Source organism: Myotis nattereri, assembly GCF_964212035.1.
Source record: "Myotis nattereri genome assembly, chromosome: 5".
NCBI classification, from domain to species: Eukaryota; Metazoa; Chordata; class Mammalia; order Chiroptera; family Vespertilionidae; genus Myotis; species Myotis nattereri.
This window is the reverse complement of record NC_138080.1, coordinates 25,674,906-25,699,840: the sequence shown is the minus strand read 5'-3', so window position 1 is coordinate 25,699,840 and position 24,935 is coordinate 25,674,906. Positions and strand designations below refer to the sequence as shown.

The 24,935-nt window shown below is 50.4% G+C and overlaps 1 protein-coding gene across 2 annotated transcripts in view; it reads left to right on the top strand.

The window, feature by feature from the left end:
* The window catches only part of CARM1 (coactivator associated arginine methyltransferase 1), a gene marked incomplete at its 5' end in the record, with an annotated part of 48,960 nt that overhangs the window by 10,891 nt on the left and 13,134 nt on the right, over positions 1-24,935 (top strand). For both annotated transcript variants that reach the window (XM_081091560.1, XM_081091559.1), the window contains 3 exons: positions 21,510-21,635; positions 23,265-23,371; positions 24,328-24,432. In XM_081091560.1, the coding sequence (XP_080947686.1) occupies positions 21,510-21,635; positions 23,265-23,371; positions 24,328-24,432 (338 nt within the window). The remainder of the gene's footprint in view (positions 1-21,509; positions 21,636-23,264; positions 23,372-24,327; positions 24,433-24,935) is intronic.

The window sequence follows — 24,935 nt, the reverse complement described above, 5'->3', positions numbered from 1 at the left end:
AGGAGCTATGTGTGGGGGTAAGAGGCCACAGGCCAGAGAGAATTGAGGTGGGAAGGAGAGAACCCAGGGTCAGGGGGGCAGTAACTCTGCTGGGGTATCAGCCTGCTCTGAGGGCAGCTAGGGTGTGCAGTGTCTTGCCCCTGCTTTGCATTTCCTGGGTGGAATATTCTCCCTTCCCCTCCTGGACTGCAGCAGCCCTCTCTGGGTCAGAAGATGCTGAAGGTTGTGATTAGCATAGGTTAGGAAGCCTAACCTTGATATGATCTTGTGACCCTGGCCACGTGACCCTTGTCGTCACTACAGTTTCCTTTCTGGACAAAGGTAGTTTCAAAGGTTGGTGTCAACCCAGCACATAGCAGATGAATAACACGGTATCATCCTATATAATAAAAGTGTAATATGCAAATAGACTGAACGGCTGACCAACCAGTGGGCAGGGGGCGGGCCGGTGAGCAGGCAACACCAGGTCAGCCAAGGCGGGTGCCAGCGGGTAGAAGGAGGGGACGGTGGCGGGGTGATGGAGGGCAGGGCCGGCTGCTTGCTGGCCGGTGCTGTCCCTGACTTTCCGGTCCCCTGGTCTGCCTGCTGGTCACCTCCCACAGAGGGAGGCCAGATTGTAGCCATCAGTTGGACATCCCCAAGTGCTCCCAGACTGCGAGAGGGTGCAGGCTGGACTAAGAGACCCCTCCTCCCCCCAGTGCATGAATTTTCGTGCACTGGGCCCCTAGTATATATTATATATTATTATATATTATATATTATATATTATATAGTATATTTATATATATATTATATATAACTAGGGGCCCCATGCACAAATGTGTGCACCTTGAAAGGAATTGTGGGCCGCAAGGCTGCGGTGGGCACAGGGGCGGGTCTCGGCCCATTCTCTGTGCCCTGGCTCAGCTGCTCCGGCTGCCGCCACTCCCATGCGCTGACTGCACTGGCTCCGCTTGCACCCACTATCAGTGCAGAGCGATTGGGGCTGGGGCTGGCTCAGGAGTGGCGGCTGCTGCCCCAATCGCCCCTCAGGAGCAGGGGGAGGTGGAGAAGCCCTTAAGGGCGATTGGGCCAGCCGCTGCCGCTTGCACCTGCTGATGGCGCCAAGCATTAGGGGCTGGTGCCAGCAGCAGGTGCAAGCAGCAGCTCTGGCACCAGCAGTGGGTGTGAGTGCTGGGTGGGACCATGGCACGCGGAAGCAAAGAATTTTCAGTAACCACTAGAGGCTCACCCTGATGACAGTGTCTGGCACCCCACCTTGGTCTGGCGCCCCCGCTCACCTGCTCCACCATTCCACTGCGGCTGACGCCCACCATGTTCTGCGCGCACCCCCTGGTGGTCAGTGCACATCATAGTGACCGGTTGTTCAGTTGTTCCGCCCTTCAGTCTATTTCAGTGATGGCGAACCTATGACACATGTGTCAGAGGTGACATGCGAACTCATTTTTTTGGTTGATTTTTCTTTGTTAAATGGCATTTAAATATATAAAATAAATATCAAAAATATAAGTCTTTGTTTTACTATGGTTGCAAATATCAAAAAATTTCTATATGTGACACGGCACCAGAGTTAAGTTAGGGTTTTTCAAAATGCTGACACGCCGAGCTCAAAAGGTTCGCCGTCACTGGTCTATTTGCATATTAGGGTTTTATATATATAGATACAGTGGGGCCTTGACTTACAAGTTTAATTCGTTCCGTGACGGAGCTCGTAACTCAAATTACTCGTTGTCAAAAAGTGAACGAGTGAGACACGTGATGCTGGGCTGATGTTGTGGCGTTCACTGTGACGTTCGCTGCACCAACTAGCTGGCTCGTAACCCGAATTTTAGCTCGCAACTCAAAGCAGAAAATCAGACGGCTCATATCTCGAAAAACTCGTTAGTCAGGACACTCGGAAGTCAAGGCCCCACTGTATATCTCTTCAGCCTGCTCTGTGCCCTGGAAGAGATGATGTTTCAGAGGTGTGGGGGTGATCATGAAACCCCTGACAGTTGGAGCTGGGTGGGACACAGAGGTGCCCCTGGAGATCCTGTCTGAGCCCCCTGTTAGGGATGACTCAGGAGGGAGCTCCTCCCTTTGTGTGATCACCCTCTCATTGTCTCACTTTGAAGACTTGTTTGGTAAGCTTCAGGATTCAGGCCTCAGGAATAGTGCATGGACCTCTTCACATCTGCCCAGGAAAACCATGGCACCTGCTCTGACTCTTGTTTTGCTGCCCAGATCTGACTTTCTGGTTAGGAGTCTGGAGTCCCTGACTTCCCCCACCCCCACTCCCTTTGTTCCCTGAAAAAAAGTTATATGAAGGAAATTGAGACCAGGCTCCACCCAGGCCTGCAGGAGTTGGGTATGGAGACTCCATGGCCCTTGTTTGTCTCATCTTGTGGGTTATTCTTTTGATTCCTTATTTAATTCTTTAATCAACACACAGATGCCCAGGCATTAGGTGTTCAGGGCATTCGACAACTATGTACATTCACATAACTGCCCCTCAAAACCAGACCTAGATTTATCCCTTAGCCTCTGGGTAGTTTTCGTTTGGTCAGGTGGGTCTGTCCCCGGCTGCCAGGCAGAGCACTCTCGAAAACTGGTCCAGACTGGTTGAAGGGAAGGGGGCTCTGTCTCCTCCCCACCCCCGCTCCTTACACAGAGAGGGGAGAACCTCCTTTTATTCCCTGTTTTTGTCTGTCTGTCAAGCAGTTCATCACTCACAACTTTGGCAAGAGTGGATCTGGGCTGTTTTTCTTTTAGATTGTTGGTGGATTTCTCCCCACTAATTGTGTTCCTGTGGCCAGGGTTTGTTTTTTGCTGGAATTGTTACACATGTCAGAGGGGAATGGTTTTATGGATAGAAACCTGCCTGACAACCAGGACAGATGGGATTCTGAGCAAGGAAAGCACCCTGGCAGTTCAGCTTCTTCATGAAAAAGGGAGACACTTGTGACCCTGCAGGGGCCTGGGAATGAATAACCGAAGAACTTGCCACGTTCTTCCTTGGGCTGGAGCTCAGGCAAAGGCAGCCTGGAGCTTCCAGACTTCTCCTGTGTGCCCAGGGGGCCCCTCTGCAGAGCCTGGCTCTGACTGCCTTCATCTCCGACCCCCTGGGCCCTGCTTATGGACACTTCCAAGCCCTATCACGACTCATGTTTACTGAGTCCGAGCATGTGCCAGCAGCCCTGTGCCAGGCACTTTATGTTCATTGACTTGTCTAACCATGGAACAACCCCAGAGGATGCTATCTGCTGTGTGCTGTTGGCACAAGGGTGCTTGGCAGAAGCGTGAGTTGGGTGAGACCAGCTCATTCTCTTGGGGAGCCACAGTAGCCACAGATCCTATCCCTGTTTTGTAAACAGGAAGCTGAGGCACTGTCTGATGGATGGTAGAGTTCGGATGCCAACCCAAGTGCACTCGGTAACCTCTACCAGCCCTGCTGCTTCTTGGGCGCTGATGAGGAGTCCAGGCTGTACCAGGAGATTCAGCTAGCACCTGGCATGGAGGAGACACCCACCTGTTCCTTCTTGTCATTGTCTTTTGTTAGGGCAATGGCCCCTTGGACTCTTCTGGAGTTCAAAGCCAATTTTTCCTCATTCCTGCTTAGGTTTTTTTGTTTTGTTTGTTTTGTTAATCCCCACCCGAGGATATTTTTCCCATTGCTTTTCAGAGGGGAAGGGAGAGAAAAATTGATGTGAGAGAGGCGCATCAAATGGTTGACTATTGGTTGCCTCCTGTACACACCATGAACGGGGATGGGGAGTGAATCTGCAACCCAGGTATGTGCCCTGAGACTCTGTTGCGCAGACAGATGCTCTAACCACTGCGTGCACTGGCCAGGGCCATTCCTGGCTAGTTGCTGAGCCCTTTATTGTGTCCCCTATAGCCTGCAACACATCTGGAGTTACATCTGGTGAAGCGGGCGGGTGGGTGATGGCCTTCCTAATGCAAACATCCTGTGCAGTGGGGCCAGTTGGACCTTTGGAGCCCCAGGGGCCTGACAGAGGCCTTTCCACCAGCACTGCAGCCACGGGACATCCTGTTTCACCTCTGGGCCAATGGTCAAAACCTTTCTTTCTTTCAAAATGGGTCTTGGAGAGGGACTCCAGACAGTCAGCCCTTGGCTGCAGTTTCCTCCAACATGCATTCCCTGTGAGGCAGCCCCTGCCCCGTCCACCTGCCTCCCCAGAGCCACACTGGCCTGCATGTTGAGGCCCCTTAGCTGGCCAAGGGCGGCCCTCTTTCCTAGGAGCCACATTCATGATCCTTAGACCTGCTCCACTTCCTGCACTGTCCCAGACAGCGGCTGGAGCCAGAGTGAGGAGTGTACCAACCTCCCAGAGAGCCAGCCTCCCTGCACAGCCCCAGGGATCGTGACACACCTCATGTCAGCCTGGCTTTCCAGACTTCCCTAAGGGTCTCCTCTGCCAAGGGCTTGTTTGTCTCGGTCCTTACAGAGCACTGCCTGCTCAGTTCCTGCTGTGTGTTGCAGGTGGGGTCCCTCAGTGATCCCTCACAGCCATAGGAGGAAGGCTCCACTGCCTCCCTTTAGTGATGGTTCAGGGGATGGCGCCTGCCAGCCATGGTCAACTAGCCAGGCCTGGCTATGTCTGGGCCCAGAGCCCATGTCCTTCCCAGTAGTATCCTGGGCCTGGCCCTTCATAGCCTCCTGAGCCCAAATCTCCCAGGAATATGGTTTGGCTGTCTCTCACAATCTACTGGATCCCCAGGCTGAGCCGCTCCCAGCATGTCATCTCTCTCTCTGTCTCAGTTTCCCCACTTAAAGACGAGCTAAATGTGCCCTGGAAGGTGGTTGGGAGCACTAACTGATGCACTGTCTGGCACTTGGTGTGTGCCTGGTATTGCATAAATCACAGTTTCAAAGTCATGGTTGGGGAAAAGAGGCCAAGTGAAGGAGGCAAGAGGGGCTGGGGTTGCCTGTTTGTTTCCTTGCTCACCTCCCTCCCCTTCTTTCATAATTATCTGCTAAGCCCCTGTGCTTTCAGGGCCCTGCCTAGGAACTGGCGCACATCTGCTGTCCCTTTTGTAGCTCACAAAGCCGGGCTGGGGCTGATTAGCATGGATGGGGAGATATTTGCATGTAATAGCTCCTGCCCAATCGGTGCCCTAGGATTCTTTTCAGAAAAGCCAGGCCCTTTCTTTGTCTGGTCCTCCTTTGCTTGGGGTTGCCCTTCTGCACATCTAGCAATTAGATGGGGCCTGTTCAGATCAGGCCTACAGAGCCCAAAGCTTTCCACCCCTGAAGGTAGAACTGGCCTCCCCAGGAGAGGAACCTTCTGAGTGTCCGCGCTCAGGCTTCTGACCTCTCCAAGCCATCACTGATTTAAGAGGTTTGGTTGTCTCTAGTGCAGGGACCCTTCTCAAGCCCGTGGTCAGCCCATGGTTCCCGAGGGACAGGCCTGCTTGGCGTTTCTCAGGGTGTCACGCCCCACGAGCAGCTTCAGCAGTCTCCCGAATACAGCAGAGAAGCCTGTGGCCTGAGTAATACTGGGCTGCAGGGGCATTACCTAACCCAGATGCCAACAGGAAACCTTGGGGGGAGTTAGTGCCCCCCAGATGGCTGCCTGTCTGACCAGAAGACTGTTCCATCCTCAGCCCTGTTCATGCACCACTCCACAGTCCTGTCATCCTGTCACTGGATGACTTTGGAAGTGATTAGCCTTCATGGGAAACCTGTATTCTCATAGCCCCTCTTGGAGTAGATTTAACTGTTTGACTTTTCCAGCTGCCTGTAAATTTTGCCAACGCTGGACTCAGCGTTGGGCCAGCAGAGGTGGCTGTGTTGAGTTATTGTGAAATATTTTGAAAGGAATGAAGAATAACACAGTAAACACTGTGTGCTTCCACCCTTACCTTAAGAAATAAAATGCAGATAGAACGAAGGACCTTCCCATCTTGTCTCCTCCCGGGGAGATAACCTCATGTTCCCCCAATTCAGGGGGAGGGTTAGTTACCTTTCACCATGGGCCATTTTGACGTGGCCTAAAGACCCAAACTAAATGAAGATGTGCCCAAGCAAGGCGTGAGGCTGGGCCTAGTATAGCTTCGTGTCCAGAATTCTCTCTGGGTCTCCTCCTCTCTACTGTTTACCTCTGGCCTTAGGGACATGGGGGCCAACAGCACCTGCTGTGTGCCCTTGGATCTTGGGCTGGGCAAGGGTGTATTAGTGCTACGACAACACTAAGCAATGAAATATTTTTCTAGAAATGAAAGCTGAGGATTTGGTGAGGGTCCCCTTGCTTGCAGATGGAAGAGCCAGGATTCAAACGTAGGGCTAACTGACTCCAGAATCAGGGTTCTGTAAACTACTTTGCCATGTGGCTTCCCCTGCTGGGGGAGAAGGGCTTTCCCAGGTGACAGCTGCCTGGAATGCAGGTCTGCTGCTCCAGGCTTAAAGAAACCTGAGTCTCTAGTGGCCCTGGGCACCCTGACCTGGCTAGCCACTGCCCCTCCTCCATCACACTCACTGAGAGGGGGTGGTGTGGGTACAGGCCTGCTCTGAGGGAGCCAGTGACTGGAGGCTGAGATATTGGTGTGCCCCATCCTCTAGCTGTAGTAGGTCTTAGGCCAGTGATGGCAAACCTTTTGAGCTCGGCGTGTCAGCATTTTGAAAAACCCTAACTTAACTCTGGTGCCGTGTCACATATAGAAATTTTTTGATCTTTGCAACCGTAGTGAAACAAAGACATATCTTTGATATTCATTTTATATATTTAAATGCCATTTAACAAAGAAAAATCAACCAAAAAAATGAGTTCGCGTGTCACCTCTGACACGCGTGTCATAGGTTCGCCATCACTGATTAGGCCATAGGGCCTGAGCCATCACCATCTGCAGCCTGTTCCCACTCCCCTTCCTCATCCAGCAGGATTAGGGGGGAGGTGCACCTAGTCAGACCCACTCACTTGGAGGAAGGCCCAGCAGATGTAACGATTGCCTTTATCTGGTTATCTTTTGTGTATGTGGTAAAAATTCCAAACCCTTAAGGTATAACATGAAAAGTCCTTCTTTTCCTCCCTCCGGATCCTGGCCTGTTCCCATACTAGGTCTTCTGGTGTGGCCTTCCTGCAATGGTTTTCAGGCACATACAGGAATGCGTGCATAAACCTCTCCCTGGGACCCCACTGTGCTTAAAGTTCCTCAGTTTCAACAGTGGGAAGGCAGGTGGTGGGATTGGCTACCAGGCCCTCCACATGGATTGCCATCTCATCCTGCGGGCTGTGTCATGATCATCATTTGACAGATGAGGACGTTGAAGCCCCTGGTCACACAGCTGGAGAATAGCAAGTTCAGCCCTAAACCGTGGTCTGCCTTGATGTCCATCATGTTAACCACTGCTGTCCTTATCCTTCCTTACTGGATGGTCAGAGAATGACCTCTTTCTCCTGGCCATGTGGTGGCATGCCACACAGGGACAGATGGAAGTTTTCAGTGCCCAACAGTTTGGAAACTTGATCGCTGCCTTCAGGGCAGTGGGGCCTGTGCTTCTGGTAGATGGGATGTTCTTCCAGGATTTGAACCCTGCATCACTGTGGGCCTGGCTTGGCATGATTGTCGTCACCTCCCCGAGGCAGTCTGTAATCTGCATTGTACCCCAAAACTGTGTGATCAGACCCCTGAGTTCCTTCCAGCCCCTCATATTTTATCTTCTTACTGGCATACCATGTGCCATCAACCTCCCACTAGCATCTGAGTGTGGGAAGGCAGGGTCTGGCATCCTGTTCACTGTTGGGGTCCCTGGTGCCTGCACTTGGCACACGATGGCTGTAGGCAGGAGCTGCCCATGGGCCCTGAGCGGAGGGAAACCGCTGGGCAGGGGGCTGGGAAGAGTGCACCTTGAATTTTCCACGCCTCGTGCTTTCAACCTAATTCCCCTTTTACTTAGAATGTTTTTCCTCTCGAAGGTGAGCAGCCCGTGTTTTATTTGGCAACAGGAGGTGATTTAATAGAAGACCTCACATTTGGACAAGTGTTTCTATTCCCCCCAACCTTCAAGTCTGCCAAGATAGATAGTTTTAATTATTCCTCGTTTGGTGGCTGTAATGGTTTTCCTACTAGACCAGTAATGGCGAACCTTTTGAGCTCGGCGTGTCAGCATTTTGAAAAACCCTAACTTAACTCTGGTGCCGTGTCACATATAGAAATTTTTTGATCTTTGCAACCATAGTAAAACAAAGACATATTTTTGATATTTATTTTATATATTTAAATGCCATTTAACAAAGAAAAATCAACGAAAAAAATGAGTTTGTGTGTCACCTCTGACACGCGTGTCATAGGTTCGCCATCACTGTACTAGACTCTAGTAACTACAGAGACAAGGACTTGAAATTTGGCCTTTTTGTTGTTTGTCGCCAGAGCTGGAGCTGGTGGCTGCTTTCTTGTCTTGCCTTCTACCTCCTTGTTCTCCATGAGGGAAAGAACCTCCCTCATCCTATTTATTTATTTATTTATTTATTATTTTTTAAAATTGATTTTTACAGAGAGGGGAAGGGAGAGGGAGAGAGAAACATTGAAGTGAGAGTGAAAGAAACATTGATCGGCTGCCTTCTACACACCCTCTACCAGGGATCGAGCCTGCAACCTGGGCATGTGGCCTGACCAGGAATCACACTGGCAAAATTATTGGTGCACTGGACAGTGCCCAACCAACTGAGCCACATCAGTCAGGACAGAAATTCCCTCATCTTGCATGAGGATGGAAGGTTCTGTTGGAGGAGAGTTTAACTCCAGGTGTTTGTCCTTGTTCCATTGCATCCCTCTGATCCAGGTCTGTCCAGCCTGAAGGGATTGAAGCCCCCCTCTTGCTTCATTACTCTCCAGAAGCCAGGGGGAGGGCCAGGAGGACGGTAGGGGCAGAAAGGTTACCGTGCAGGGCCACCCAGTACCCAGTGTTTTTGAGCAGCTGAGTGACTTTCCCTAGGCCATGGACCCGGTCAGGGGCTGGGTGCCTGGTCTTCCATACCAGCTACTTCCTGCAGTTAGGGAAGGGACCCCGCCCTTGGGCCTTCATGCAGTGCCCTTCACATGCAGAGCCTTGGGTCTGTGCAAGGAGGGTGTTAAATATGGAGTCACCCTGTGATTGGTGCTTGTCCAGGAAGTTCTGGAGGACCTCTAAGAGAAGGTGACAGGGATACTGGGGAAGAGAGGAAGGGTGCTCTGGGTCTTAGGAGCCATGGAGGCAGAGAAGCCCATGGTCTGGGGGATGGCAAAGGTCAGCATGGCAAGGATGGGATGATGGAGAGGTGTGACAAGACTGTGGACATTGGCAGGGACTCATGGGCCCCATAAGGAGTTTACACTTATTCCAGAAGGCTCTGGGAAACCATGAAGGAGTGTAAGCAGGCCAGAGACCACAGCAAATCAGCTGTATTAAAAACCATGACTCAGCCTGGCTGGCATGGCTCAGTGGTTGAGCGTGGACCTATGAACCTGGAGGTCATGGTTCGATTCCCGGTCAGGGCACATGCCCGGGTTTCGGGCTCGATCCCCAGTGTGGGGCATGCAGGAGGCAGCTGATCAGTGATTCTCTCTCATCGTTGATGTTCGTAGCCCTCTCTCCCTCTCCCTTCCTCTCTGAAATCAATAAAAATATATTAAAAAAAATAAAAACTAAAAACCATGACTCAGAGGTGACTGGAGGAGGCTCCTCCTGTCCCGCAGGACCACTGGTAAGTGCCCCCGAGACAGGTGTTTATGTGTCTGCCTTTTCCTGAGGCAGCCAGCTCTTCTGAGGCATTCCTGGGTGCTGGGCATGGAGTAAGGAATGGGTAAGGAGCAGGGCATTTCCTTGAAGCCAGAATCAGGGAGCCCCCTGTGTCTCAGGCTCCCCCAGATTCTGCTGCCTGGATCCCAGGGTGCTGTCCAGGGAGCCACCAAGGAGCCTGGCTCTGTGGTGGGCAGGGAGCAGGCAGTCTGTGGCCTCTAGAGCTGCCCCTTTCCCAGCCTCCCTCATCTCCTGGCCAGCAGCTCCCCTTTCAGTCCTGTCTCTCTCTCAGCACGTGGTCCTGCTACTGCCAGTGGCTGTGGAAGCAGCCAGACTTCTGAGCCACACATACACTGGGGCCTCTTGCAACCCCTCAGCAACCCTCCTGCAAATCACCTATCTTGCCCAGGAGTCTGTCTTGGCAACCTCCCTGGGTCACAGCCACACTGTTTTGATCACTTTCATTTTCCCTGCTGTACCCTTCCAAGGAAAATCATTCCTCCTCTGAGTCTCACACTGAACACTGGAACACCTCTGATTACCAAGTATGGTGGGGGGGGGGGTGCTTCCAATATGGGTGTCCTATAATTCAACTCGGTTCTGACACTGCCTCCTTGGAGATAGGGTCAGATCCCACAGGCCAAGGGTTGAGTCCCACAAGGTTGACTGTCGTGCTCCGCATGCAAATAGTAGGTCTAGGTCAGTGGTCGCCAACTTTTCGGACCTCACGAACAACCAGTGGCGATTGCTGGTCTAGCTTTGTCACCTGTGCTTCTGAGCAACCAGCTTATAGGTTGGATTTTCCCATGACTCTGTCCTTGGGTTTGACAGATCTGCTAGAGCAGCTTACAGAACTCAGAAAACATTTTACTACATTCAGGTTAATACAAAAGGATATATAACTCAGGAACAGCAGATGGAAGAGATGCGTAGGACAAAGTGTGTGGTAAGGGACACAAAGCTTCTATGTCTCCCCAGGGGTGCCACTTGCCCCAAGTAAGTGCTTTATTCGAAGTAGTGTCCATCGCTAGCTGCACATTTCCCCCATCTTCCAGGTAATTTGTGGATGCCGTCCCAATAGAACTTTTGTTTTGAGGCAAACCATTCAGAGACCCAAATTTCCAGGTGTTTCACCAACCTGAAAGCTCTCAGAACCCAATCCTGTTTGAGTTTTTATGGAGGCTTTATTATGTAGACCAGGGGTCCTCAAACTTTTTAAACAGGGGGCCAGTTCACTGTCCCTCAGACCGTTGGAGGACCGGACTATAGTTTAAAAAAAAACTGAACAAATTCCTATGCACACTGCACATAGCTTATTTTGAAGTAAAAAAACAAAACGGGAACAAATACAATATTTGTATTTGCATGTGGCTCACGGGCTGTAGTTTGAAGACCCCTGATGTAGACAGTATTGATCTTTTGCTATTGACAACTTGGGGTGGGAAAGACTCAAAAGTTCCATCCCTTTAATTACTTGGTCCCTCTAACAACCAGCCTTCATCCATAGGGGCTTTCCAAAAATCTCACTAACTCACTCTGCAGCGATTGAAAGGGGCTTATTATGAACCACAAAAGACAGCTTTATCGTTCTTATCACTTAGGAAATTCCAAGAGTTTTAGGAACTCTGTGCTAGGAACAGGGACCAAATATCTATATATACTAGAGGCCCGGTGCACAAAATTCCTGCACAGGTAGGGTCCCTAGGCCTGGCCAGCGATCAGAGCCAGTCAGGTTTCCTGCCTCCTCACCTCCTCCTTCCCTTGCCACCCACACGCTGCCACTGTGCAGTACCCCCTCCCTTGCCACCCGCATGCCCCGGCCTCCCCACCTCTTTCCCTCGCTCCCTCAGTGCCCCCTCCACTGCTGCTGCTGGTCACCCACCATGTTCCGCACTGCCCCCTGGTGGTCAGCGCATGCCATAGAGTGCAATCGAACTCCTGGTTGAACTCCTGAGGGGACAATTTGCATATTAGCCTTTTATATCCTATATAATAAAAGGCTAATATGCAAATTGTCCCCTTGACCAGGAGTTCGACCAGGGGGTGGGGCTTCAGCTGGCCAATGGCCTGCTCCCCTTGCCTGGCCAGCTCCTCCCCTGATTGTTCCCTCACCCCGATCGATCATGGTCAGGGCTGGCCTGCCAACCAGCCACAGCCCCTCCTGATTGGCTCCCCCACTCCTATTGGGGATGAGGCCAGCTGGCCAACCAACCGCCAATGGCCCCTACCCCTGGCCAGCCCAGCCTGATCGGCCCCAATTGGGGTGGGCCCACCAGACCCCACCCGTGCATGAATTCGTGCACCAGGCCTCTAGTATTTAGATACTAGGTGTTCCAGTTAATAACAGCAGATTTTGTAATCAAAGAAAACACGGTAATTTCAAGAGAAACATCAAAAGTGCTTTATTCAAAGTAATGTCCATCGCTAGCTACACATTTCCCCCATCTTCCAGGTAATTTGTGGATACCGTCACAATAGAACTTTCCTTGTTTTGAGGCAAACCATTCAGAGACCCAATTTTCCATTTCTTCATACATTTTGAAGTGCTGCTCAGAAAGTGCGTGTGCCAGCAATCGGAACAAGTGGTAATCTGAAGGAGCAAGGTCTGGTGAATACGGCTGGTAGGTTAATACTTCCCAGGCAAGATCTTTTAATGTATCTTTAAATGGTTTTGAAGTGTGTGATGGTGCGGTATCAAGAAGCAAAATTACTTTGCCGTGTCTTCTGGCCAGTTCTGGTCGTTTTACGATCAGAGTGTCGTTCAAATTGATTATTTGTTGTCGGAGGCGATCAGTATTAAGTTTCACCTGGTTTTAGAAGCTCATAATACACCACACCTTCCTGATCCCACCAAACAGAGAGCTTTGTCTTCTTTCCAAAGCAATTTGGCCTTGCATTCAATGTTGATGGTTGACCTGGATCAACCCATGATTTTGTGCGTTTGGGAGTCTCAAAATAAATCCACTTCTCATCGCCAGTCACTATTCCATGCAAAAAGGACTTTCTTTCGTGCTGTTGAAGCAACATTTTACTGATGACTTTTCGGTTTTCCATTTGTCTTTCGTTCAGTTGATGTGGCACCCATTTTCCTTCCTTTAAAAACTTTCCCATTGCTTGTAAATGAACAAAAATTGTTTGCTGAGCAATGTTTAATCTTCCTGCAAGTTGTTTTTGAGTTTGACATGCATCTTCATCCAATAATGCTTGTAATTGTTGGTCTTCAAACTTTTTCGGTTGACCTGGACGTTCTTTGTCTTTCGTATCGAAATCATCACTTTTAAAGTGTTTAAACCAGTGTTCACAAGTATCTTGAGATGGAGCATGTTCACCATAAGCTTCCTGAAGTATACGATAATTTTCAGCAGCACTTTTTTTCAAAATAAAGTAATGAATTTAAACTTCCCACAAATGCCCTTCTTATGGCATGAAATTTGACATTTTTAAGCATAAAAATATCTATGATAACACCGATAGAAAATTTGACATATGGCCCTGACCGGTTAGGCTCAATGGATAGAGCATCGGCCTGTGGACTGAAAGGTTCCAGTTTCGATTCCGGCCAAGGGCATGTACCTTGGTTGCGGGCATATCCCCGGTAGGAGGTGTGCAGGAGGCAGCTGATCGATGTTCCTCTCTCATTGATGTTTCTAGCTCTCTATCCCTCTCCCTTCCTCTCTGTGAAAAATCAATAAAATATATTTTTAAAAAAAAGAAAAACAAGAAAAATCTCAAATAAACAACCTAACTTTTCAAAAAAAAACAACAACTTTTGACATACGAAGTTTTGAAGCTTGCTGTCAATACAACAAAATAGTTTACATATCAAATCACATATATATCAACATATGTGTAACTTCATCTATTGAAAAATATCCACATTATTAACTGGTACATCTAGTAAAAGGCTAAGCAACCGTCCAACTGTACAACCAGTAGCTATGACGTGCAATCACCACCAGGGGGGCAGACACTCAATGCAGGAGCTGCCGAGCTGCGGTAACTTGGCAGTAGGGATTCTTGGATGACCAACCCCGGAACCAGAGAGGAAGGAGCCCAATTCTGGAATGCATCACCCAAGAACTGCCCTCTTGTAATCTGGGACCCCTCGGGGGATGTTGGAGAGCTAGTTTTGGCCCAATACCCTCAGGCCTGGCCGAGGGGGTCCCACCTGCTGGAGGAACCCCGCTCACTCCGCAGATGCCCTTCGAACTGCAGTGCTGTCCTAGGGGTAGCCGGCAGAGGAGGGACTGTGGGAGGTTGGCTCTAGGGTGTGTCTGCCCATCTTGCCCAGTCCTGTCCCGCCAGCCACCTTCTAATTAATTTCCTTTCAGTGTTCATGAATCCGTGCACTGGGGCACTAGTCCTATCCTATCTAATAAAAGAGAAACATGGTAATTGGCGTATGACCGCTACCCTTCCCATTGGCTAATCAGGGCAATATGCAAATTAACTGCCAGCCAAGATGGCGGCTGACAGCCAGGCAGCTTAAACTGAACATGAGGCTTGCTTGCTTCAGTGACGGAGGACTCCAACGTTCCCCGCCTTCCTTGCCGGCCTCTGAGCCTGCAGTTTGAACATTGTAACAAATATATAAGTTAAACAAAACCCCAGAAACCTGCTTTCAGCGAGCCGCGATCTCAGAGCTGGAGTTGATACAGAGTTTCGATTATAGAACTTAAACAAACCAGATACCTACTTTCAGCAGCTGAGGCCTCAGAGCTGGAGCCAAGCCTCAGAGCTAAAGCTGGCCCAGAATAAAAAAAAAGAAAAAAAAAGAAAAAAGGAGCGGTTGGGAGCTTCAGTCCCAGCCTGAAAACAGCCCTCAGCCCCTCACCCAGACTGGCCAGGCACCCCAGTGGGGACCCCCACCCTGAAGGGTGTGTGACCAGCTGCAAACAGCCATCATCCCCTCACCCAGGCTGGCCAGGCACCCCAGTGGGGACCCCCACCCTGATCCAGGACACCCTTCAGGGCAAGCCAGCCATCCCCCACCCATGCACCAGGCCTCTATTCTATATAGTAAAAGGGTAATATGCCTCCCAGCACCGGGATCAGTGGAGCCGCAAGGCCTCCCGGCACCGGGATCAGCGTGACAGGGGGCAGCGCCCAAACCCCCTGATCGCCCTGCTGCTCTGTGTGTGACAGGGGGCGGGGCCATAACGCCCCCACCCCACGGGCCCTACTCTGTATGTGACGGGGTAGAGCCATAACCTCCCCATCGGCCCTGCCCTGAGTGTGAGAGTGGCGGCGCCCCAACCCCCTGATCGGCCCTGCTCTGTGGGTGATAGAGGGCGGCGCCCCAACCCCCTGATCTGCCCTGCTCTGTGTGTGACAGGGCCTCACCCCAACTCCCCTATTGGCCCTACTCTCTGAGTGACAGGGAGGAGCTCCTCAACCCCCTGATGGGCCCTGCTCTGTGCGTGACAGGGGGGGAGTTCCCCAACCTCCTGATGGGCCCTGCTCTGTGCGTGACAGTGGGGAACTCCCCAACCCCCTGATCGACCCTACTCTGTGCATGACGGGGGAGCTCCCCAACCCCCTGATCGACCCTGCTCTGCGTGTGACAGGGTACGGAGCCCCAAGCCCCCTGATGGGCCCTGTTCTGTGCGTGACAGGGGGCAGCGCCCCAACCCCCTGATTGGCACTGCTCTGTGCGTGACAGGGGGTGGCACCGCAACCTCCCCATCGACCCTGCCTTGAGTGTGACGGGGCGGTGCCCCAACCCCCCAATCGGCCCTACCCTGAGTGTGACTGAGGGTGGCATTGCAACCTCCCAATCAGCCCTGCTCTGTGCATGACAGGGAGCGGCGCCCCAACTCCCCAATTGGCCCTGCTCTGAGCCCAACCAGGGGCTGCACCTAGGGATTGGGCCTGCCCTCTGCCACCCGGGAGCAGGCCTAAGCCAGCAGGTTATTATCTCCCGAGTGGTCCCAGACTGCAAGAGGGCACAGGCCGGGCTGAGGGACCCCCCCTTCTCCCCCGAGTGCACAAATTTTTGTGCACCGGGCCTCTAGTATAATATAAGCCTAATATGCTAAGTGTCTGGTTGTCCGTTCAATCAAAGTATAATATGCTAATGATATGCTAAGGTTGCTCAACTGCTCGCTATGACATGCACTGACCAGGGGGCAGACAGTCTACTGGTTGACCAATTGCTATGACGTGCACTGACCACCAGCGGTCAGACACTCTGACCGGTAGGTTGGCCGGCTGCTGTGGTCCAGCTGATCGGGACTGAGCAAGACCGGGCTGGACATCCCTTGTAGCCCTCCTACGGTCCCTCCCCGGCTGGCTGACCTGTGTCCGTCCCTGGCTCCAATTGTGCACTAGTGGGGTTCCTCAGCCTGGCCTGTGCCATCTTGCAATCCGGGACCCCTTGGGGGATATTGGAGAACTGGTTTCGGCCCAATCCCGCAGGCCAGGCTGAGGGACCCCCCTGTTGCATGAATTCATGCACCAGGCTTCTGGTCCTATATAATAAAAGGGTAATATGAAAATTGACCCTAATGGTGGGCTGACTGGTCACTCAACCCCCTGGTGGTCAGTGCGCTTCCACAGGGGGAGCGCCGCTCAGCCAGAAGCCAGCTCATGGCTGGCCAGCGCAGCGGCGGTGGTGGGAGCTTTTCCCGCCTCCAAGACAGTGCTAAGGATGTCTGACTAACGGCTTAGGCCCACTCCCCCAGGGATATCCAGCAGGTGGACATCCCCCAAAGGGTCCTGGACTATAAGAGGGCGCAGGCTGGGCTGAGGTGGGGACACCCCATCCCCCGTGTGCATGAATTTTCGTGCACCTGGCCTCTAGTTTATCATAAAATCCCAGGCCCAGCCATTGTGGCTTAGTCATTGAACATTGACCCAGGAACCAACAGATCAGTTCCTGGGCTGGTTTCAGGGCTCGATCCCCAGTACGGGGCCTGCAGGAGGCAGCCAATCAATGATTCTCATCATTGATGTTTCTATCTCTCTCTCCCTCTCTAAAAATCAATAAAAACATTTTTTAAAAATCACAGTGTCACACCCCCCTTCTCTCTCTCTCTTCCATGTGCTTTTTCCTCTTATTGTAGAATTTGTTCTTAATCTCTTTCCCAGGCTGGGTCAAGGGCCACCTCTAGGTACCCACCATGGCCCTGTTCCCCTGACCTCAGCACCCCTCACCTGGGGATCCTCATAACTGCCACCTGGCTAACCCCACCTCCTCTGGGATAGTGATGGTTTCTCTATTGCTCAATGGCTGGTGAGCAAAGTGAGAAAGTAGGTGGAGAAGGGATAGGAGAGAGGGGGAGCGGGGAATAGCATGTACAAAGACCCAGAGCTGGGGGATGGAGAGGCTGATGAATGAGGGGTACAGGCCTCGACTGCCAGCCCGAGAGCCTGCTGAAACTTTTGAAAGCACGTAGGAACGTGGGCCAGCTTATGCTTTTTTTTTTTTTTGTCAGATATTTACTGAGCACCTATGTACCAGGGACTAGCCTGTGGGGTGGCATAGCTGTGACTCTCATAAAAGGCTGGCTTCCCAAGCTTTGGGTGCCACTGAGGTCAGGTTGCCCGCAGCCCCAGCTTCCCTGGCCCAAGCCCAGCCTCTCGGTTTAGCCAAGCTTTACTCAGCCACAGGTCCTTGTGGTTGCCTGCTCTGCTCTGGGTTACAGGGGACGCCTAGGGCAACTGGTCAGGTTGCCAGGCTGCTTTGCAAACAGAGGCCCTCACTGGGTTGCTCTGGCACAGCCAACGGATTGGCTTATCTACTGCCCAGGAGGGGCGTGGGCAAGGGCACCATGCCAACGTTTGGGATTCCTTCTTGGGACCTGCTTATAGCTGGACTTGTGAGTACCTTGTCGTGAGTTCCCTGTGGGTGGGGCATGGCTGTAAGCCTGCAGCAGTGCCCTGCCAATATGCTTTGCCCTGCCAATATGCTTTTCCCTCCCGCCCCTGGTTAGGAGGCTGGCCATGCCCTACCCCCACCAGGAGGGTGGGACCTGGCTCCTGAGGTGTGAGGCAGTTGGGCAGAACCTGCCCTATGGCTTGGGGAGCCCTCCTCCTGGGCCTGGCCCTGGCCCTGGCCCAGTGCTCAGACTACACAAAAGGAGAGCAGGGGGCCCAGTGAACACCCGTAGGCCCTTTATACCTATTCCCCTGGGAACATTCTTTTTCTGTTGAGATAAAATTCACATAACTTAAATCATTTTAAAGTGTATAGTCTAGTGGCATTTAGTCCATTCCCACTATCTTGTAACCATCACCTCTATCTAGTACCAAAATATTTTCATCAACCCAAAGAAAATCTTAAGTACTCATTCACCCATCCTCCCTCCTCCCCAGCCCTTGGCAACCACCGATTTGCTTTTTGTCTCTGGATTTGTCAATTCTGGATGCTTCATATAAATGGAATCATATATATATGTGACCTTTTGTGTCTGACTTCTTTTGTGTCTGGCATAATGTTTCTGAGGTTCATCCATCTTGTAGATGTGTCGAAGCTTCATTCCTTTTTATGACTGAATGATACTTTGTTGTATGGATGGACCACATTTTGTTTATCCATTCCGAAGTTAATGAACATTTGAGTTGTTTCTTCTTTTTGGCTACTTAGAGTAGTACTACTTTGAGGGTTTGCATACAAGTATTTGAATACCCTCTTTCAGTTCTTTTGGGTCTATAACTAGGAGTGGGGTTGCTGAGTCAAATGGTAACTCTGTTTTTAACTTTTTGAGGAATTACTGAACTGTTTTCCACCATTTTCTGTTGCTACCAAGCAGGGTGTTAGGGTTCCAATTTCTCCAAATTCTTGCCAATACTTATTTTCACCCCCACTCTGTTTTGTTTTTGTTTTTTTACATTACAGCCATCCTAGTGGGTGTGAAATGGTGTCTCATGGTGTTCTTAAATATTTTTTTTTGTTGCCCTGGCTGGTTTGGTTCAGTGGATAGAGCATAGGCCTGCAGACTGAAGAGTCTCAGGTCGATTGTGGCTAAAGGCACATGCCCAGGTTGTTCGATCCCCAGTAGGGGCCATGCAGGAGGCAGTTGATCAGTGATTCTCTCATCATTGATGTTTCTATCCATCTCTCCCTCTCCTTTCCTCTCTGAAGTCAATAAATATATATTTTTAAAATATTATTTATTTATTTATTTATTTATTTATTTATTTATTTATTTATTGGTTAAGCCTCACCCGAGGATGTTTTTCCATTGGATTTTAGGGAGAGTGGAAGAGAGAGGGAAAGACAGAGAGAAACATTGATGTGATAGAAACATTGATTGGTTGCCTCTCACTAGGGCCAGGGCCTGGGGAGCTTGCAACCAAGGTACATGCCCTTGACTGGGATCAAACCCGGGACCCTTTGGTCCACAGGCCGACGCTCTATTCACTGAGCCAAACTGGCTAGAACTGCTTTTTATTGATTTTAGAGAGAAGAAGGGAAGGGGGGGGGGGGGGAGAGAGAGAGAAGAGAGAGAGAGAGAGAGAGAGGAAGGAAAAGAAAAGAAAGAAACTGTGATGTAAGAAACATCAATTGGCTGCCTCCCATATGCACACTGACCAGGGATCCACCCACAACCTGGGTATGTGCCCTGACCAGGAATCGAACCCGAAACCTTTTGTTGTACAGGAGGATGCTTCAACCAATTGGGCCACACCAGCCAGGGCTCATAGTGGTTTTGATTTGCATTTCCTGATGACAAATGTTTCATTGGCTTGTTGGTCATTTGTATGTCTTCTTTGGAGAAACCTGTCTCTTCAAGTCCTTTGTACACTTCATTTTTCTTTTTTTAAATCCTCAACTGAAGCCATGCTTAGAGAGAGGGAGACAGAAACATCGATGTGAGAGAGAAAAATCAATTGGTTGCCTTCCATATATACTAAACTGGCAATCCAGGCATGTGCTCTGACCGGGAATCGAACTGGCAATTTTTGGTGTACAGGATCAAACGCAACCGACTGAGCCACTCTGGCCTGGCCCTTTGCACATTTTTTAATTGGGTTATCTTTTTGTTGTTAAGAGTTCTTTATAGCCCTGACCGGTATACTCATTGGTTAGAGCATCTCTCTCTGTTCTCTCTCTCTCTCTCTCTCTCTCTCTCTCTCTCTCTCCTGCTTCTTCCCTCCCTCCACTCCCCCAAAAAATCAGTTGGAAAAATATCCTCGAGTGAGGATTAACAACAACAAAAGCTTTCCATTTTGACAAAGTCCAATTTATGTAGTTTTTCTTTTGATGCTCTTGTTTTTGGTGCTACCTCTCAAAATCTTTTACCAAATAATGAAGATTTACTCCAGTGTTTTCTTTTAGAAATTTTGTAGTTTTCACTCTTATATTTAGGTCATTAATCCACTTGAGTTAGGTTTTATGGATGGTATGAGGTAGGGCTTCAACTTTATTCTTTTGCATGTGGAGATCCAGTTATCCCAGCACCATTCATTGACGAGACTATTTTCTCCCCACTGAATGTCAATTGACTGTGAACAATAGGGTTCATTTCTGGACTCTAATTCTATTCCATTGATTTATATGTCTGTCCTTTTGCCAGGGCTATTCTGTTTTGATTACTGTACCTTTATAGTAAGTTTTGAAATCAGGACATGTGAGTCTTCCAACTTTATTCTTTTTCAAGACTGTTCTGGTGATTCTGGGTGATGGGGAACATTTTGCCACATTTTACTTGTGCTTCTCTGTACAGATATTTTGTTGTTGATTTGATGAGCAACTCCAAAGCAAATTGTAGACAGCATAAGAATCCACTTGAAGTTCTCCCATGTTTGTCTCTCTCTTTTTTAAATATATAGTTTTATTGATTTTGGAAAGGAAGGGAGAGGGAGAGAGGGATAGAAATATCAATGATGAGAGAGAATTATTGATCGGCTACCTCCTGCAGGCCCCCTGTTGGGGATTGAGCCTGAAATCTGGGCATGTGCCCCTGACCAGAATCAAGCCCGGGATCCTCCAGTCCACAGGCCGATGCTCTATCCACTGAGCCAAACTGGCTAGGGCCCATGTTTGTCTTTTAAGAATAAGGGCATTCTACAGAACCACATAGCTATCATCACATCCATATCATTTAAAATAATCACATCTAGCCCTGACCAGTTTGGCTCAGTGGATAGAGCGTCGGCCTATGGACTGAAGGGTCCCAGGTTCGATTCTGGTCAAGGGCACGTAGCTTGGTTGCGGGCACATCCCCAGTAGGGGGCGTGCGGGAGGCAGCTGAATCGATGTTTCTGGCTCTGTATCCCTCTCCCTTCCTCTCTGTAAAAAATTAATAAAATATATATTTTTTTAAAAAAGAATACTTTATCTCCATCCCAGCCCCACTTAAACTCTGAAGGCCAACATCCCTTACCCCTGTTGTATGGCACAAATGAATGCCGACTCCTTCAGCTGGGCATAGGCACCCACCAGGATCTTGGGACTCTCTGACCCTGCCAAAGTTCCCCTTTTGTCGCTATCTTTCTACCTAAGTGCCCACTGGATGAATGTGCTCTATGAAGGAATTTACTTGAAATATCTGCTCCTATAGCTTCTGGCATCCCCCATCTCAGCCCTTGGTTGCCCTGTGAACAGCAGTCCTCTCTCTCTGGACAGGCTGTGTCCCTGAGTCCCCACTGCCTGATCTGCCATCACCTTGTCCTCAGCATAGGCTGGGCACATGGCAGCACTTTCAGGGAGGGATTTGTGACACCTTGGAAGAATTGGAAACAAGGGAAGCCAAAGGGTGGTGAGGATAAGACTCTAAGGTAATTGACAGGGAGCCTTGCTCACTGGCCCTGGGGCCTGCTGGCTCACACCCGCTTCTCTTCATAGATGAAGATATATGTGTATTCAAGTGCTCGGTGTCCCGTGAGACGGAGTGCAGCCGCGTGGGCAAGCAGTCTTTCATCATCACCCTGGGCTGCAACAGCGTCCTCATCCAGTTCGCTACACCCAATGGTACGTGACCCTTCTGTCCCGGTGGCACACAGAACACCCAGAGCCAGGAGGTCTTCGGCGCTGGGCCGTGGCTGGTGGGAGCCAGGAGCCTAGTTAAATTATGGCCTATCCATCTGTCCCAGCAAAGGCTCCACTTTTGTTCAAAATCATATTTCTCTGTAGCGTTCTGTCCTCAGTCAGCACATCTTGGTTTCTAGAATGCTCTGCACCAGATTCTTCCTCACAGGCTCCTTTAGGTCCTTCTGGGCTTGGCTCATATGTCCTCTCTTCTAAGAGGCCTATTCTAACCACCTGGCTGGGCTGCACCCCAGGCCTCTAGGAGGAGCCTGTTGGGTGGGGTCTGGGGCCTGGCACTCCCAACAGCAAAGGAGGAGGGTGAGACAAGTCCTGAGACAAGCAGAGGCTCTGTTCTGAGTTCAGAGAGGTCATTGGAAGGTTCTAAGCCAGCGGTTCTCAACCTGTGGGTCGCGACCCCTTTGGGGGTCCAACGACCCTTTCACAGGGGTCGCCTAAATACATCCTGCATATCAGATATTTACATTACGATTCATAACAGTAGCAAAATTACAGTTATGAAGTAGCAATGAAAATAATTTTATGGTTGGGGGTCACCACAACATAAGGAACTGTATTAAAGGGTCGCGGCATTAGGAAGGTTGAGAACCACTGTTCTAAGCAGACCTGGCTGAGAGGACACAAGCAGACACATGAGGTTACTGAGGAGGGCTTGAGGTAGGGGGTGGGCAGCAGTGGAGGTGGTAGGATGCCTAGGGTGGGAGACTGCTTGAAGGTCCAGCAGTAGGGCTTGGTCACTGCAGAGCAGAAATCAGTGGGTCTGGTGGGCAGCAGAGGCTGTGCAGGAGAGCCCAAGTTGGAGGCCGCCTGCCCGCGGCCACCACTAGCTCTCAGGAGCCCCCCTTGGCTCTGCCCCAGGGAGCGGACTTCCCATGGTCCAGACCAGCCTCGGGCTAATCCCCCTTGTGCACTACACACTCTCCACATCCCCACCCCCCAGTTGCTGGCATTTTTCCTTCTACTTTCTCTCTCTGATTTTGTTCTACCTTTTTTTACTTGTTACAAGTTAGTGGTCATCATTCTATGTTAATAAACGTAGTTAATTTTGAAGGCTGTATAACATCCAGTCATGTAGACCCATGGTGATTGGTTCTCTGACATGCTGCTATGTCCACTAAGGTCCATCAGTCCCCTATTGTGGGATATTGAGGTGGTGTTCCTGTGTCCACTGCCATTCACAGACGCTGTGCACTGCTGGGTGGACTTGCCGGGTGAATCCCAGAAATCTGTCGCCCAGCTTGGCAGGCTTGTGCCCTGCAAAGGCTCCAGCCACACTGTCCTTTGATGAGCCAGTGCTGGACCCACTGCTACCAGTCATGTGGAGCACACTCGCCCCAGAGTACGAGGCAGTTGCCTTTGTCAGCCACCAAGTGGCGGACTTGGCTACCCTTCTTTTCCTTAAGTTTCATCATTGCCTTTTACAAAAAGAAATCACCAAGTTACACATGCTCAGTGCAGGAAGGTCAGGGTGTGCAGCTAGACGGAGGGTCACTGGCTCATACGAACCTTCACATCCCCAACACTGCCATGCGTGACCTAGCTTCCCCCTTCCAGATTTCTGTTCCTTCTACAACATCCTGAAATCCTGCCGGGGCCATACCCTGGAACGGTCGGTGTTCAGCGAGCGGACGGAAGAGTCCTCTGCCGTGCAGTATTTCCAGGTGGGTACATGTGGTCCCGGGCAGACCACCGTCACCTGATGGCCCCCGGGAGGCTGCGCAGCACAGGGCAGGCCCACTTGGGTTCACGTCCTGGCTCTGCCCCTTATTAGCTGTGTAACCGTGGGCAGGTTTCCTCCACTTGCTGGGGCTCAGTTTCCTCATCTGTGAAACGGAGATGCCAGGGCTTGTCTGAGAGGGTTGTTGTTGGAAGGACTCAAGAGCAGATGAAGTTTAGGTCCACAGATGTTTTGAATAATGAAAGCACAGATAGAATGTACCAACCGTGTAGGGTATGCCAGGCACTGGTCCAAGCGCTTTCACACGTATGGAAGTGCTTGTGCCCTCCCAACAACTCTGGGAGGTAAGTACCATTATTGTCCCCATTTTGCAGATGAGAAAACTTGAGGCTCAGAGAGGTTAAGTGACTTGCTCCAAGTCACACAGCTATTATGCAACAGAGCCAAGATGGGAAGCCAGGCCTGCCTGATGCCAAAGCCTGTGCCCCTGCCCAGGTGCCACGCTGCCTCCCGCTCGCCTGTTGTCTTACCGAGAGACCCCCGCAGCACCTCACCCGCCCTGCGCTCTTGAGTCCTAGGGTTCTGTTTGATCTACTCTGCTTCTTTGAGTTCCCTAAGATGGGTCAGTTGGCCCCAATTCCAGAACTCTGCCTGTGGTAAATCTTGAGTTCTGCTGGTGGATTCCAGGTCCAGATGGCATCCAGCTGTGTCCTTTGGCCACGTGACGTGGAGATGTCTGTGCTCGGGGCTGCCTCTGGCTCTCGATCCCTTCTCCTGAAGTAGCCAGCAGCTGCAAGAAGGGTTGGGGCCAGCAGAGAGGGTACAGCCTCCTGCTGGAGGTTTGTGCCCAAGGTGGCCCTTCTTCTGTCTTGGACCAGCCAGGGACTCGGCCATTTGTGCCGTCGCGTGCCCTGTGCCATTGGCGTGTCTCTGTTCCAGTTTTATGGCTACCTGTCCCAGCAGCAGAACATGATGCAGGACTATGTGCGGACAGGCACCTACCAGCGTGCGATACTGCAGAACCACACGGACTTCAAGGACAAGGTAAGCAGGACCTGCTCTGACTCTCTTCTTCTTTCTCACACCCCTTCTCTCAGGCTCAGTGCCTGTCTCACTGTGGCAGTTACCTCTCTCGCTTTTTTTTTTTTTTTTTTTTTTTTTGCTTGCGGATTTTATCTTAAATTTTTTCAGATTACAAAAGCAAAATCGACTTTTTGTAAAAACTCAAAGAACCCAGCATGTATAATATAGACATGAGAGACTTCTGTCATTTCCTTCTAAAACAATCATTGCCCCAGCATATATATTTTACAGTTACTTAATCTTTTACACACAAATAAGATTGTGTTTTATTTCATACTTTTCCTGTAAAATTCTTTTCCCCCACATAATGGTATGTCTTGGGACATATTATCAAGTCATGTGGATGTAATGTGACTATCTGGTTCCCAACTTTTTTTTTTTTTTAAATTATGCAGTATACCCTAGCCAATTTGGCACGGTGGATAGAGCATCGACCTGCAGACTGAAGGGTCCTGGGTTCCATT